The 16,066-nt window shown below is 47.0% G+C and overlaps 1 protein-coding gene across 4 annotated transcripts; it reads right to left on the bottom strand.

Moving 5' to 3' along the window:
• Window positions 1-6,081: 6,081 nt before the first annotated feature.
• LOC142470839 (E3 ubiquitin-protein ligase TRIM11-like) lies at window positions 6,082-14,268 on the bottom strand. 4 transcript variants are annotated; one of them, XM_075577636.1, is made up of 3 exons: window positions 14,002-14,268; window positions 13,915-13,965; window positions 6,082-8,398 (listed from the first exon to the last, which is right to left on the bottom strand). In XM_075577636.1, exon 3 carries the CDS (start codon window positions 8,396-8,398, stop codon window positions 6,785-6,787), a length of 1,614 nt encoding a protein of 537 aa, XP_075433751.1. In that variant the 5' UTR covers window positions 13,915-13,965; window positions 14,002-14,268; the 3' UTR covers window positions 6,082-6,784. The 4 variants fall into 4 exon arrangements, with proteins under 4 accessions (XP_075433751.1, XP_075433750.1, XP_075433752.1 ...); XM_075577635.1 differs by having other exon boundaries at window positions 13,915-14,268; XM_075577637.1 differs by having other exon boundaries at window positions 13,957-14,268.
• Window positions 14,269-16,066: the final 1,798 nt, after the last annotated feature.

The raw sequence follows: 16,066 nt of genomic DNA, 5'->3' as shown, positions 1-16,066 counted from the left end.
AAAAACAGGGAGCCCCTTCCCAATTAATAGTTTGGATAAGCAACTCATTAGTGCATCTGTGTGTCTTCCACAGGTCCTAACGCCTTCATCACCTCGCCGTCACAGATCATTCATGAGACAAAGAAAAGTGAGGTTGAGGTGACACCTTTTAAGCTGCAGAAGAAACAATATCCTACATGTGTGTTTTTTTTTAATAAATAAAACAGTTCTGTACTATGAGAAAACACTTGTATGGAAAGGGAAAGTATCAAATGGCGCCAAATATGATATATACTGCAAAAGGATATATGAAAACCAAGCCTGTTGGCTGTAGACAAGTAGCTCCTCACGTTGTGCTTAAAGAAAAAGAAAAAGCACAACACATAGCGTAATACTGTGACTATAAACGGACAACACTTAACAACATGTAACGGCTGAAAAATAAATTGGTGAAATCTCAATATTAAAACATTTAATAACAATCATAAATAATATATATTGCACACGGACATTTAATAAACAAATAATGCGATAAAAATAAAAGCACTCTGCACCGCCGATGGGAATAGTAGCAATGCCTACTCACCAGATGGAGTAAGTAAGTAGGCGGTGGATAATTTTGAGAGTATCCCCTCTCGTTTGTAAAGCTGCTCTCGTTTGTAAAGCTGTAAAGCTGCTCTCTGCTGGCTGGCGTCTCTGGGACCGTAAGTGTGGAGATCTTGGTGCGGTGCCTTCCGCGACTCACTTGAGAAGACGCCCAGGAGGTAGTGAACAGCTGGCAGCTGATTCAACACGCCGTCGACATCAGCAGGAAAACCGGTTGGCAGCAAACGCAGATTCAATAGCAGCAGCTGATGCAGCACGCCGTCGGTGTCAGCGGGCTGGCTGGTCTGCTGCAAGCGCAGATGGAACTGTGCGTGGGGATACAATCTCCAAAGTGTAGAGTGCTAAGTCACCATACTACTATATGCAGCATATGGGACAAGCATCTGCCTTCTTAATCACGGTTTGGTTAAGAAGGCAGATGCTTGTCCCATATGCTGCATATAGTAGTATGGTGACTTAGCACTCTACACTTTGGAGATTGTATCCCCACGCACAGTTCCATCTGCGCTTGCAGCAGACCAGCCAGCCCGCTGACACCGACGGCGTGCTGCATCAGCTGCTGCTATTGAATCTGCGTTTGCTGCCAACCGGTTTTCCTGCTGATGTCGACGGCGTGTTGAATCAGCTGCCAGCTGTTCACTACCTCCTGGGCGTCTTCTCAAGTGAGTCGCGGAAGGCACCGCACCAAGATCTCCACACTTACGGTCCCAGAGACGCCAGCCAGCAGAGAGCAGCTTTACAGCTTTACAAACGAGAGCAGCTTTACAAACGAGAGGGGATACTCTCAAAATTATCCACCGCCTACTTACTTACTCCATCTGGTGAGTAGGCATTGCTACTATTCCCATCGGCGGTGCAGAGTGCTTTTATTTTTATCGCATTATTTGTTTATTAAATGTCCGTGTGCAATATATATTATTTATGATTGTTATTAAATGTTTTAATATTGAGATTTCACCAATTTATTTTTCAGCCGTTACATGTTGTTAAGTGTTGTCCGTTTATAGTCACAGTATTACGCTATGTGTTGTGCTTTTTCTTTTTCTTTAAGCACAACGTGAGGAGCTACTTGTCTACAGCCAACAGGCTTGGTTTTCATATATCCTTTTGCAGTATATATCATATTTGGCGCCATTTGATACTTTCCCTTTCCATACTATAGTTCTGACCAGGGGGTCAGTTTTTTGTATCTTGGGCAGCCCCTTATGCATGTTTGGTCATTTATACATAAGGTAATATATACTCTGTCATACTATTGTGGGTAGCGCTGCCTGTTTTGTTGTTTTTATGAGAAAACACTTGTAACATTTTGGTTTTTAAACAACTCTGATTGACATTTATAATATATTATGATGTAACAAGCATTTTTTTTTGTTTCTATAGCAGCCATTCTCAAAGTCACATCCCCTTCCTCTTCTGGCACACCCCTTTTTGAGCCCGGCCCTCTCACTAATAGTGCACCAATTGTATGTAGTGACTGCCTGGTCACATGATCTTCCAAACAGAACTTTGCATCTTTGGTCCTCTTCTGCTGCACTGACAGCCATTTAGTGAACCCCCGAGCCGAATCTTCGCCGATTAATCACAGGAGAACGGATCGATCTGCAACCACGCTAATTACTTATCATTGTGTGGATTATATTGATGCACATATTAAAGGGAGAAAAAACTAAATGTAAAATAATGGAAGCTTGGACAGCTGCTTTAATAGACAGCTCGGGGTTTAAATGGAGTGCAAGCTCTCAGACCCACAATGGACCTTTCTTTACACAAATGTAGTTCCCTTTTTGAATTTAGAATACAGAAAAATCCAGAGCACCAATCTACCATTGGTATATAGGGAAATATTCCAAATAAATATAGGGTAACACGTCCAAATATGTAAACATTGGAAAACATATATACAGTCACACTCACACTAGAGATGTAATCAGGCACTTTGAAGAAGATGAATTCGTGTGGCCTTCCGGATTAGAAGAAGAAGAACAACAAATAAAGTATAATACTGTTTTTACTGATAAAAAGCTAGAATGGTATCAAAACAAAAAAATGAGATATCAATAGATGATGTGTCACTGGGGGTTTGTATTTGCCTTCCTCTGGATCAATATACTGTAAGTACGGATATAGGATAAGTATCTGTCGTCTCAATTTAGCATAGATTGTACTTGATGGACATTCAGCATGTCATTGTCCAACCTCATTTGTTATGTAACGCTGAAACTACGCTGTAATGGTGTAACAATGTAACGCGGTAACTATGTAACTACTATATAACTATGTAACTACTATCTAACTATGCAACAACAACCGACGTTACAATGTAAAAATATAATGCTGTGAAACTGTAACTATGTAACGATGTACAGCCGTTACGATGTAACAATGTAATGCTGTAACTATGTAACTACCATGCAACTATGTAACTGTGTCACAATGTAACACTGTAACTATGTAACGATGTGCAGCCGTTACGATGTAACAATGTAACTATGTAATGATGTAACACGGTAACACTGTAACTATGTAACGATGGACGAATTCCTTTCCCTTGACACACTAAATTGCTACATAATATTTCCCTCCCGTGTAATCCATATTTATAATCCTTTGTTCAGAACACGATATCTGTGTTTGCACATGTGCTGTATACTGAAAATAAACAGAGGCAGTAATTAAGGGAGTGTAATTGGTCGTTCCCACGAGGTTGACACAGAGTAACGGGTTTATGTTCTCTCACATTTGAGTCCCTTTAGGATTAGATGAAGAGATAGCTATGGAGTCTCCCAAATCCAACATGCTCATTGCTTCTCTGTATCTCTAATCTGGAACTGACCCTGTGAGACTCATTTATCTTTGCAGCCGTCGCTGATGTGTGAGGAATAAACTGGATCTTTTCTAGAGATGGGTGATTGTGTCCTAATTTGGTCCGCAAATATTTGGATTGTTTTTCTTTTGGTATTATTCACCAAGAACATTTTTGTTATAAAAAAAAGAAAGAAAGAAAGAAAGAAAAAAAGAAAAAAAGGAGAAAGAAAGAAAGGAGAAAGAAAGAAAGAAAGAAAGAAAGAAAAAAAAGGAGAAAGAAAGAAAGGAGAAAGGAGAAAGAAAGAAGAAAGAAAGAAAGAAAGAAAGAAAGAAAGAAGAAAGAGAGAGAGAAAGAGAGAAAGAGAGAAAGAGAGAAAGAGAGAAAGAGAGAAGAAGAGAGAGAGAGAGAAAGAGAGAGAGAGAGAGAGAGAGAGAGAGAGAGAGAGAGAGAGAGAGAGAGAGAGAGAGGAGAGAGAGAGAGAGAGAGAGAGAGAGAGAGAGAGAGAGAGAGAGAGAAAGAGAGAAAGAGAGAAAGAGAGAAAGAGAGAAAGAGAGAAAGAGAGAAAGAGAGAAAGAGAAAGAAAGAGAAGAAAGAGAAAGAAAGAGAAAGAAAGAGAAAGAAAGAAAGAAGAAAGAGAAAGAAAGAAGAAAGAAGAAAGAAGAAAGGAGAAAGAGAGAAGAAGAGAAAGAAAGAAAAGAAATGAGAAAGAAAGAAAGAGAGAAAGAGAGAAAGAAAGAAAGAAAGAAAGAGAGAAAGGAGAGAAAGAAAGAAAGAAAGAAAGAAAGAAAGAAAGAAAGAAAGAAAGAAGAAAGAGAGAGAGAAAGAAAGAAAGAAAAGAAAGAAAGAAAGAAATGAGAAAGAAAGAAATGAGAAAGAAAGAAAGGAGAAAGAAAGAATGAAAGGAGAAAGAAAGAAAGAAAGAAAGAGAGAAAGAAAGAAAGAAAGAAAGAGAGAACTACTCTTAGTTAGAGTACCAAGTGATGGAGTCATTGTTTTACCCCTGATGAAGGGCACAGATCCCTGGAACATTAAGCTATCACTGCATCTGCATAATAATATTAAACTTATTATGCTTAAGTTTACCGTCACTTGGACGCTCTTGTGCCACGGGCCCCACAAGCTCCATTAAGGAAATCGAAAGACCGTGGCATCCTTCTCTGCAATCAATATCACCCTGACCGGCAGTGGCGCCTGGTGACCTTCCGGATTCCGTTCAAGTTGGCTGTAATGACCTTTAAACCCTTGCAAGGCCAAGAGTCTGGCTATCTGCAGTCTCACTTCAACCCGCGGAGGGATACTGGCAATGACCTCAGGTCCTATGGGGGGGGTCCGCCTCTCCAGGCCAAGGTTAATGCCCCTACGCTGGCTGGGTGTGCTGCTGATTCCCACCACGGGGAGAAGAGGAGCTGTACATACACAGCAACAGTATGCTGGGAGATGTCTGCACAATAGATAGGCTACACAACGTGATGGGAGGAGGGATACGCCCACAGGATGACGTCACGCGGTCACCGGACGAGGCGATTGGACGTAAGTATGGAAGGATCACCACGCCCATCGAATGACGCCATGCACCCGAGAACGGAGGATTTTCATTGGATCCAGAGGGGACCTGACGACGGGGGAGCAACGCGATAACGTCACACGCCAACCATGCGCGCGGAGGTCAGAGCTCCATGATGACTTTGGATGCCAACCAAAAGATGGCGGAACCCACAGATGCAAAACGGAGGACACCTGGAGTTTTATTGGGAAGGAGGAGCATCTGGGGACATTGGGGGATATAAAGCAGAGACACTGGTGGGGTGTTAGTGTGCTGTCCAATTTTGAGAAAGGCAGCTGTGCCTGCCGAAACGTCACATCGTATATGTATTGCACAACCTTTTTGACCCGAAAATGTTTCACTAGAAAAGCTGCACAATACAGTTCCCCTAAATAGGACCAGAATGAGATGAATGCGAACGAATTGTTTCCATTTGGTCACTGACGTCTCCCTACTGCCTTTGAGAATAATGGCACTATTAGTTCATTTTATGTTTTCTCTCTCGATCCTCTGCTGTTTTGTGTGTGTGTGTGTGTGTGTCCGTGTGTGTGTGTGGAAGACAATCTCCTTATTTTCAATAAAGAAACATCTGTTTCAGAAGTTTACAACCCCTACTACCTTTCCACCAACACTACGATCCGTCCCGATAGAGATCTTCATGCTCACCATGGAGAGAGTCCATGGTGGTCACATCAGCGAAAAGTCGGAAAACGGATTTGGGTGGATTCGCCCGTCTCTACTGTACATACCCACATCTCAAGGGCACTCTTCCAGTGCCCAACCAGCAACCCACAACTCTATTGGCAACTCTACAAGAAATAATATGACATTAATATTATTGATTACAGTATTATAACTGTGGAACGCCCTGAGTGGCCTCTTGTTGAAGTTAGAAATCCCTCAAGATTGGACTTTCATCTCTCTCGTTTTTATTTATATCTTGTGTGTATGAAATGTGGAATTGATTATTATTGTACATTTACATTTAAGATTATACCTACCACATAGGTTTTTGAACACCCCTAACCGAGGCTTGTGTCTTATACAAGCCTTAGAGGATTTAATAATAAAATGTATCCATATCACACTTACATTAATTAAATAAATTAATTAATAAATAATCAGCCAAACAAATTTATCACCATATCAAAAGTGCATGCAAATTTATTGGGAACTGTAACAAAGTGATGTGACACAAATATTAAACAGTCAACCGTGTATAATTATTTAGATATTTGAAGAAAACAAAAAAAATGATAAAATATTTTGGTGCATAATATAGAAGAAAATAGAAATAAATCAAAATATTGTTTGCTGCAGCTCCACCCCCTAAATAAAGAACTATTCCACCAATCGCACGTTATCCAAAACAGGGGGAGCGCCGATGGGTACCCAGAAAGAAGAAGAAAACGTCCTTGTCATGGTCGGCATTAAGCTCCTTATTTATGCAATTTTAGCACGAGGATTCGCCATAACGTCCTATATAAGATATATCTCCTTCTCTTTTGATGCGGTTATACGACACCCCCGCAGGCCAGCTCCCTCCATCGCTGGTTCTCACTCCCCAATAATGGTGTCTGGAGGAACATACTGTATTCTGGTGCTAATAACTTGTGGTGATGTGGTAAACCTCAGTGGGTTAGGAGACCGGGACTTCTCTTTGGCAGAATAATTGGCTTCTTTCACGTTCCTTGATAAATCTATGTTATTACTTGCGGTATGGACACTCAGCTGGAAGAAATGTGAATATATTGTATTGCTTTTAGATCTGAATAATACATTAAATCAGTAGAATGTAGATAAAACATTGCAGCTGTTCTACGTGTCCCATTATCTACATTGTTATTTTAACTCTTGATCATAATCCAGCTGTAATCATCCCCCAGACAGAAAGCAGCGTGTACAGGTGCAGTGACCCTGGCAGGTACCATGCAGTAATTCCGGGAGTCCCTGGTGGTGAGACTGAAGGTGTGTAAGAGTCTGATTGGTTCTGTCAATTCATAAAAAGACAACCGCCCACCCTCATAATCCAGGTATATTCCAATGTCGTGTACAGGGTTAAGTGAGTTTAAATCTGTAACTCCATTGTTATGCTTTGCTTGAAGCTTTTTATCATAATTTACCCAATTTAAACACCAGGACTCACTATTACATCCTATATAAGATGTCTCTCCTTCTCTTTCGATGTTGTTATACGCCACCCCCACAGACCAGTAGCCTACTTCGCTGGTTTTCACTTCCCAATAATGTTGTCCAGAGGAAAATTTCCTGGTGCTTAAAACCTGTGGTGTAGTAAACCTTAGTGGGTTAGGAGGCCGGGAATTCTCTGTTTCGCAGTAGAATATATTTTTTAGGTCCCTTGATAAACCTATCTTATTACTTGCGGTATCGACGTTCAGTGTTAGATCTGATGCATCTTGCATATGGAAACCTCTCTTTGCCTTTAGCACCGGGATAGGGTCAGATAACTTGTATAGTGCCTTCTGCAATGTCACTGCAATCCTAACCGCATCCAAATTATCATCCCCAGCAGGATCTCTCTCCATGTTAAATTCTTTCCCAGGATTAATGGGACCGTCCTTTAGAAGGGTAAATGGGTCTGTGATGTTACACAGTTTCTCAATCTGAAGGATTTCCTCGTGCCAAGCTCGTATTTCTATTTCCAGCTTCTGGATTAGATCGGAGATTGGGAGTAGAACCTGTTCTTCCTGTCTGGTGACCTCGTCTAGGACTTTATTCTCTAGGTCTGCCAGATGTTCCCGGATGTCCCCAAACAGAGCAGTGACTCTGTCTTTTATACTCATTGCCTTTCCTTGAACTCCATTCCTGCGCCCCTCCAGTCGATGTAGTTGCATCTCAGATAAACCCTTTATGAAATTCACTTTGTTTAGAAAATCACTCAGTTGCACCTTCTTATAATCAGACGCCTCTTCCAGCATCTTCACCTGGTGTCCCCTGTGCTTCTCACCCAGGTTGCAGGTCTCGCAGATAAAGGTAGAATCATTAAAGCAATAATACTTGAAATACTCGTTGTGGACGGAACATTTTCTGTCCCCCAGGGCAGCGGTGGGATCACGGAGGACGTGGTCTTCCGACTTGCTGTGGGACTCCAGGTGACTATCACACAAGGAGACTTCACACAGCAGACATGTTTTAACTGCAGGTAACGGGGAGTCAACACAGTAAGTACAGAAGATCCCCGTCTCCTCCTGCTTCGGCCGAGCAGAACGATAATGTCCCGCTATGTTACACAGCTTTAGGTTTCTCAGCAGTGACGGGCGCTGCGGAAACTCTGCTCTGCATTCAGGACAGGTGTAAACGCCCGATTCCTGCTGTCTGTCCAATGACATCACAATGCAGTCCTGGCAAAAGTTATGCCCACAAGTCAGCATTACGGGATTGGTGTAAATGTTCAGGCAGATGGAGCAGCTTAATTCCTCACTCGCCGCAGCAGACGCCATCTATAAAAGCAACGGGGGAGAAACAAGATTTACCGGGAGGTTTTTATTAGCACGCTGGGCTGCAGCATGTTATTATTGGGGAGAAATGAAGCGTACAGGGTGTCATTTCTGTTAACTCTTTAAGTTTCTGTTTCCTAAATGAAGTAAAATGCGCCCCAAAGAAATAGAAGGTTCCACCAACAAAAATGTATTTTCAGTATGCAGAAAAATCTGATGTATATCAAATGTATCATTCATTGTGGCAAGACACTTAAGTACAGGAACCTAGCCAAATAAGGGGAAGGGGGCATGACCCTTGACCTGAGGACCTCTTTGTCAATGCAATGGGTGGGGGGAGGAAGATGAGTGAGGGATAGCTACCTCTCATCCTCTGAAAGCCTCCCAATAATGGAATGGGGGGCGGGGAGGGAATGGGGAGGTAGATGAGTGATGTCCCAGGCAGAGGGGAGCACCAGCAAGCTTCAGGAGGTCCGGGGTATTTTTCACAGGTGTAATCACGGTGCCCGATAGCACAGGGGGCCCTGCGGAGACCAGAGTTCTGGCGCAAGTGCATGTGTGTAATTGTGTTTGTGAGTGCGGGGAGGGAATTGAGTGCGCGTGGGGAGGAGAGGGGAGGTAAGAGAATTGAGCGGGCGTGGGGAGGGGATGGAATTGAGCACGTGTGGGGAGGGGACGGAATTGAGCGCGTGTGGGGAGGGGACGGAATTGAGCGCGTGTGGGGAGGGGACGGAATTGAGCGGGCGTGGGGAGGGGACGGAATTGAGCGCGTGTGGGGAGGGGTCAATTGAGTAAGGAGCAGGGTTGTGTGAGGGAGAGAGGAGATGGAGTCTTTGAGAGAGAGAGTAAGATTAAGAAACCTTCAACCCCACCCGCACCCACACCCTCACCAGCACCTTCACCACCACCTGCACCCACACCTTCACCCTCACCTTCATCCCCACCCCCACACGCACCCCCACCCTCACCTTCACCCCTACCCGCACCCCACCCTCACCTTCACCCCCACCCGCACCCTAGCCCACACCCCCATCCTCACCCACACCTTCACCACCACCTGCACCCACACCTTCAACCTCACCTTCATCCCCACCCCCACCCTTACCCGCACCTTCACCACCACCTGCACCCTCACACGCACCTTCACCACCACCCTCACCCCCACCCGCACCCCCACCCGCACCCGCACCCCCACCCTCACTCGAACCTTCACCACCACCCGCACCTTTACCCGCACCTTCACAACCACCCGCACCCGCACCCTGACCTTCACCCCCACCTTCACCTTCACCTTCACCGCCACCCACATCCGCACCCACACCCGCACCCTCACCTTCACCCCCACCTTCACCTTCACCACCACCCACATCCGCACCCACATCCGCACCCACACCCGCACCTTCACCCACACCTTAACCCTCACCCCCACCCCAACCCACCCCCCCAACCCCACCCGCACCTCCAACCTTCACCCTCTCCTTCATCCCCATCCGCACCCTCACTGCCACCCGCACCCTCACCCCCACCCACACCCTCACCCGCACCCTCACCCGCACTTTCACCACCACCTGCACCCACACCTTCACCCTCACCTTCATCCCCACCCCCACCCGCACCCCCACCTTCACCCCCACCCGCACCTTCACCACCACCCGCACCCCCACCCGAACCTTCACCACCACCCGCACCCCCACCCTCACCTGCACCCCAACCCCCAACCTTCAACCACACCCGCACCCCCACTCACACACCCACCCGCACCCCCACCACCACCCGCACCTTCACCACCACCCCCACCCTCACCCCCACCCGCACCCCCATCCCAACCTTCAACCCGATCCGCACACCCACCCGCACCCCCACCCCCACCCCCACCCGCACCAACACCTTTACCACCACCCACACCTTCACTTTCACCCCCACCCTCACCCGCACCCTCACACCCACCAGCACCCCCACCCCCAAGCTTCAACCCCACCCGCAACCCCACCCTCACCCCCAACCGCACCCCCACTCGAACCTTCACCACCACCCACACCCACACTTTCACAAGCACCCGCACCCTCACCTTCACCCCCACCTTCACCTTAACCTTCACCACCACCCGCACCCACACCCTCACCTTCATCCCCACCCGCACCGCCACCCACATCCTCACCGACACCCGCACCTTCACCCACACCTTCACCCTCACCCCCACCCCAACCCACACCCCCACCCTCACCCCACCCCCACCAGCACCCCCACCGCCAACCTTCACCCTCTCCTTCACCCCCATCCGCACCCTCACCTCCACCCGCACCCTCACCCCCACCCGCACCCACACCCTCACATGCACCTTCACCTGCACCCACACCTTCACTTTCATCCCCACCCCCACCCTCACCCCCACCCGCACACCCACCCGCACCTTCACCACCACCCGCACCCTCACCCTCACCTGCACCCCCACCGCCAACCTTCAACCCCACCCGCACTCATACCCCCACCCGCACCCCCACCCTCACCCTGACCTTCACCACCACCCGCACCCCCACCCCCACCCCCAACCTTCACCCCCACCTGCACCTCCACCCTCACCTTCACCACCACCCACACCCACACCTTCACCCTCACCTTCACCCCCACCCCAACCTTCAATCCCACCCGCACCCCCACCCGCACCCCCACCCGAACCTTCACAACCACCCGCACCCTCACCTTCACCCCCACCCGCACCCCCACCCACACCTTCACCACCACCCGCACCCCCACCCGCACCTTCATCCCCACCCGCACCGCCACCCACATCCGCACCCACACTCGCACCTTCACCCACACCTTCTCCCTCACCCCCACCCACACCCCAACCCACACCCCCACCTCCAACCTTCACCCTCTCCTTCACCCCCATCCGCACCTTCACCCTTACTCCCACCCGCACCCGCACCCTCCACCTTGCCCTCATACGCACCCTCACCCTTACCCCCACCCGCACCCTCACCATCACCCGCACCCCCACCCCCACCCCACCCGCACCCTCACCGTGTGTTTAGTCCAAGAGTGGGTCCTTAATTCTAATTATGGCCCTTATTGTATATATGCACAGTCTTCATATTCTATATAACACACAGTGTACTCAGCGCTTTGCAAAAGAGAGAATACAATACTGGGAAAGATAAAACAATAAATGCAACAAACTACATTATAATTATAGGAAAGGAGATCTCTGCCCCGGGGAGCTTACACTGTAAGCGGTTTGTCGGGACACACAGAGACAGCAGGTGAGGGAATAAGTGCAGTACATGGCAGGGCCTGGCCTTGATGGTGGGTAGGTGCAGTAGATGGCAGTGCTTGGCCTTGATGGTAGGTAGGTGCAGTAGATGGCAGTGCCTGGCCTTGATGGTGGGTAGGTGCAGTAGATGGCAGTGCCTGGCCTTGATGGTGGGTAAGTGCAGTAGATGGCAGGGCCTGGCCTTGATGGTGGGTAGGTGCAGTAGATGGCAGTGCCTACACTTGATGGTGGGTAGGTGCAGTAGATGGCAGTGCCTGGCCTTGATTGTGGGCAAGTGCAGTAGATGGCAGTGCCTGGGCTTGATGGTGGGTAGGTGCAGTAGATGGTAGTGCCTGGCCTTAATGGTGGGTAGGTGCAGTACATGGCAGGGCCTGGCCTTGATGGTGGGTAGGTGCAGTAGATGGCAGTGCCTGACCATGATTGAGGGCAAGTGCAGTAGATGGCAGTGCCTAGCCTTGATGGTGGGTAGGTGCAGTAGATGGCAGTGCCTGGCCTTGATGGTGGGTAGGTGCAGTACATGGCAGGGCCTGGCCTTGATGGTGGGTAGGTTCAGTAGATGGCAGTGCTTGGCCTTGATGGTGGGTAGGTGCAGTAGATGGCAGTGTCTGGCCTTGATGGTGGGTAGGTGCAGTAGATGGCAGTGCCTGGCCTTGATGGTGGGTAGGTGCAGTAGATGGCAGTGCCTGGCCTTGATGGTGGGTAGGTGCAGTAGATGGCAGTGCTTGGCCTTGATGGTGGGTAGGTGCAGTAGATGGCAGTGCCTGGCCTTGATGGTGGGTAAGTGCAGTAGATGGCAGTGCCTGGCCTTGATGGTGGGTAGGTGCAGTTCCTGGCCTTGATGTTGGTTAGGTGCAGTAGCTGGCAGGGCCTGGCCTTGATGGTGGGTAGGTGCAGTAAATGGCAGTGCCTACACTTGATGGTGGGTAGGTGCAGTAGATGGCAGTGCCTGGCCTTGATGGTGGGTAGGGGCAGTAGATGGCAGTGCCTGGCCTTGATGGTGGGTAGGTGCAGTAGATGACAGTGCCTGGCCTTGAGGGTGGGTAGGTGTAGTAGATGGCAGTGCCTGCCCTTGATGGTGGGTAGGTGCAGTAGATGGCTGTGCTTGGCCTTGATGGTGGGTAGGGGCATTAGATAGCAGTGCCTGGTCACACTGGTGTGTAGGAGTGACTGTGGGACAGTCGCCATGAGCCCAGGCTACGGAAATGCTTCATTTACGGGGCGAGTTTTTAGGTTTGAGATAAAGGAGGGGCGAAAAGGTGCTTGGCGTATACTCAGTGTGAGGGAGTCCCACCGGTAAACGGAAAACCCCACTAATCTTATAGGATAAGGGTGTATGAGATGGAACATCATTTGGTATAGAGGGATTACTTACAGTATAACATACTGGACTCCTAACAAGCTCCTATTGAACCCCCAAAATGACCACAACATATATATAAGCATATGAGTGTCACAGAGGAGTGCTACTGAGCATGGCAATATATATTTTAAAACCAGAGACAGAACATAAAACACAGACAAAGCTCAGTTTTTAGCACATCCAGTGAGACTCATACACGGTACAGTGCCTAAATATATATGTATAAATATCTAATAAGTAAAATGGTCTTTTAGTTTGACATTTTTGGCCAAAATTGTTGTAAGCCCCTGAGCCAACGCCAAGGCAGACCACATATCAGGGGTCCCTAACGCTAATATAAATTCTTAATAACCTGTGTAATAACAGGAAGAATGATTTATAGTAAATCTGTCAATATTAGTTGCAAAGTTCTGAGTCTGACTGAAGCTTTTATTAACCTGTACATTACCAGGAAAAGCACTCTGTATTAGAGATGTCACAGCCAAACTGCAAGCAGGCAAGTTCCCCTGAGTGGAAGATGCTATGGAGTGAGCCCATAACCATTTAAATGTGGGAGGGGGTGAGCTTAAATTAGGAAGGAGGTTGCCACCCTCCAATCAGGCATGACTAGCTGGACAAGAATTGTAAAACATTCTGGACTCCTAACAAGCTCCTATTGAACCCCCAAAATGACCACAACATATATATAAGCATATGAGTGTCACAGAGGAGTGCTACTGAGCATGGCAATATATATTTTGTCAAACTAAAAGACCATTTTACTTATTAGATATTTATACATATATATTTAGGCACTGTACCGTGTATGAGTCTCACTGGATGTGCTAAAAACTGAGCTTTGTCTGTGTTTTATGTTCTGTCTCTGGTTTTAAAAGGATTACTTACAGTGCCAGCAGTGACCTTGAAGTCTCCTTCTCTCTGCGGTACCTCAGTGACCTTGAAGTCTCCTTCTCTCTGCGGTACCTCAGTGACTTTGAAGTCTCCTTCTCTCTGAGGTGCCTGCGGGTCTGTAGGAGGGTCAGTTCTGATAATGTCAGGTACACATGCAGGACACTCTCACTGGCTGCAGTCTCAGGAGCTTCTGTGCAGACTGTCAGGAACACACAGGCTGTCTCTCGGAGGACACAATGTCTCGTTCTTATAGGAGAATAGTAACAGCGCTCCAAGCTATAGTAACAATACAGGATCCTCCCCGCTTCAGAAAGACTAGTCTCATCCCGCCCAGCTGCTGCGGAGAAACGAAACTTAAATGTTTTTTTTTTATTATTCGGAAATGCTGGGTGCGGCTTGTTCCTGTTAACCCTGTATGCGTTTTGTTCTCCTGCGTCTTACAGAAAAAAATATAAATGTTTTATTCTCCTGCATCTTGCAGGAATACAGTAGCAGGTTCCTTCGACACACATAATGTATATGACGTGTTAAATGTCTAACTGCTGGAGACAAACAATATAGTATGATTGTGTACAGCATGCTGGGCGCAGCTAATTATATATATATATATACTGTATGCGCATTTGCATGTCTTAGACAGGTCTGCAGCCCCGCCTTTCACCATTATCCCCCAGCACTTCCACTACAGCAAGGTACTCTGGGAAATGACATGCAAATGAGCACACAGTACCACCTTTTGGTTCAAATCCATATCACATGGTCCCCTATAAGCGCATGCTTGCTGCATTACACAGCTTTTCAGCACAGCCTGGGTTAAGAGGCAGAACCAGTAACCTGCTCACCGACAGCTGTTTTCGACCTTTTGGGTCATATCAGTGTGGGGTTGGTTATACTGGCTCTGCAATTTGAAGCTTTGGATAGGTATCCACAACACATTAGTTAAGTTATGGTGGGTAAAAAAAATTGGCAAAATCCCTCCACCGTAACGCATATAGCAAATGGAAATATTACTGTGTGCTCATATATATATATATATATATATATATATATATATATATATATATATATATATATAATTTATTTTTAATCAATAACCCCCACAGTGAGGGAGAAATGAGGACGTTAAGAAGGTAACTTATTAAAGTGCAATACTTATTTATTAAAGCCCCGCAAAATAATCCAAACTCAGATTACTCAGAAAATAAATATCCAAACTCCTTGATTCTACAGGGGAAGGAATTCCCCCTGTAATATCTCATTTATTTCACCCTTGCTGCTCTCCAGTGTACCCCTGTGTTCCCATACCGATGTTGCTGGGGTTATTTACCCCGCTGGGCGTTATCGGGGGGGGGGGGGGGATATTCTGTGTTATCACTGCTAGAATCCTATGGGAAATCTGTGATATTTAAGTAATAATCCCCAAAGAACAGGGCGTTACTGGCCAATAATGACCTGGCTGGAAGAGGTGAAGGCCCGAGGCGAAGCCGAGGTAACCCAGCACGGGCATTATAGGCCAGTAATGCCCTGTTCTGAGGGGATTATCACTATTATAGGCTAAATGTAGTTTTTTTTAATTTTTTACATTTTTAAGAAAAAAGATACTTTGTAGTTATATTGAATTTAATCAGCATGATCGTCTACATCCGTACGCTTTTACTGCGCGTGTTTATTAAAAGGAAATTGTAAATACCCACAGCCCCCTCTATATATTCACACACTGCAGCCCATATATACACACACACACACATTCAGCAGCCCATATACATACACACACACACTCTGCTACCCATATACATACTTACACAGACACACAAACAATCTGCAACTTCCCTCTACAGTATATACACTCACACACTGTAAACCCCCTCTATACACATACACTCTCTCTGCAACCTCCCTCTATATACAGTACACACACACACACTATCCAACCCCCCTCTATATACACACACACTCTGCAACCCCTCTCTATACACACACTCTCTGCAACCCCCCTCTATACACACACTCTCTGCAACCTCCCTCTATATACACACACACTCTGCAGCCCCCCTCTATATACACTGTAGAGGGAGAAAGGGGGTGGCCGGTATTAAAGGGGTTGCACCCCATATGGCCATCCCCTGACCTCACCAGAGAGACAAGG

The sequence above is a fragment of the Ascaphus truei genome, chromosome 20 (genome assembly GCF_040206685.1).
Source record: "Ascaphus truei isolate aAscTru1 chromosome 20, aAscTru1.hap1, whole genome shotgun sequence".
NCBI classification, from domain to species: domain Eukaryota; kingdom Metazoa; phylum Chordata; class Amphibia; order Anura; family Ascaphidae; genus Ascaphus; species Ascaphus truei.
Note: the sequence above shows the minus strand (reverse complement) of the source record. Positions and strands in the feature narration are given on the sequence as shown.

Bases quoted from the DNA above. Each gene is read 5' to 3' on its own strand.
- LOC142470839 (XM_075577635.1), bottom strand. From the start codon at position 8,398: ATGGCGTCTGCTGCGGCGAGTGAGGAATTAAGCTGCTCCATCTGCCTG.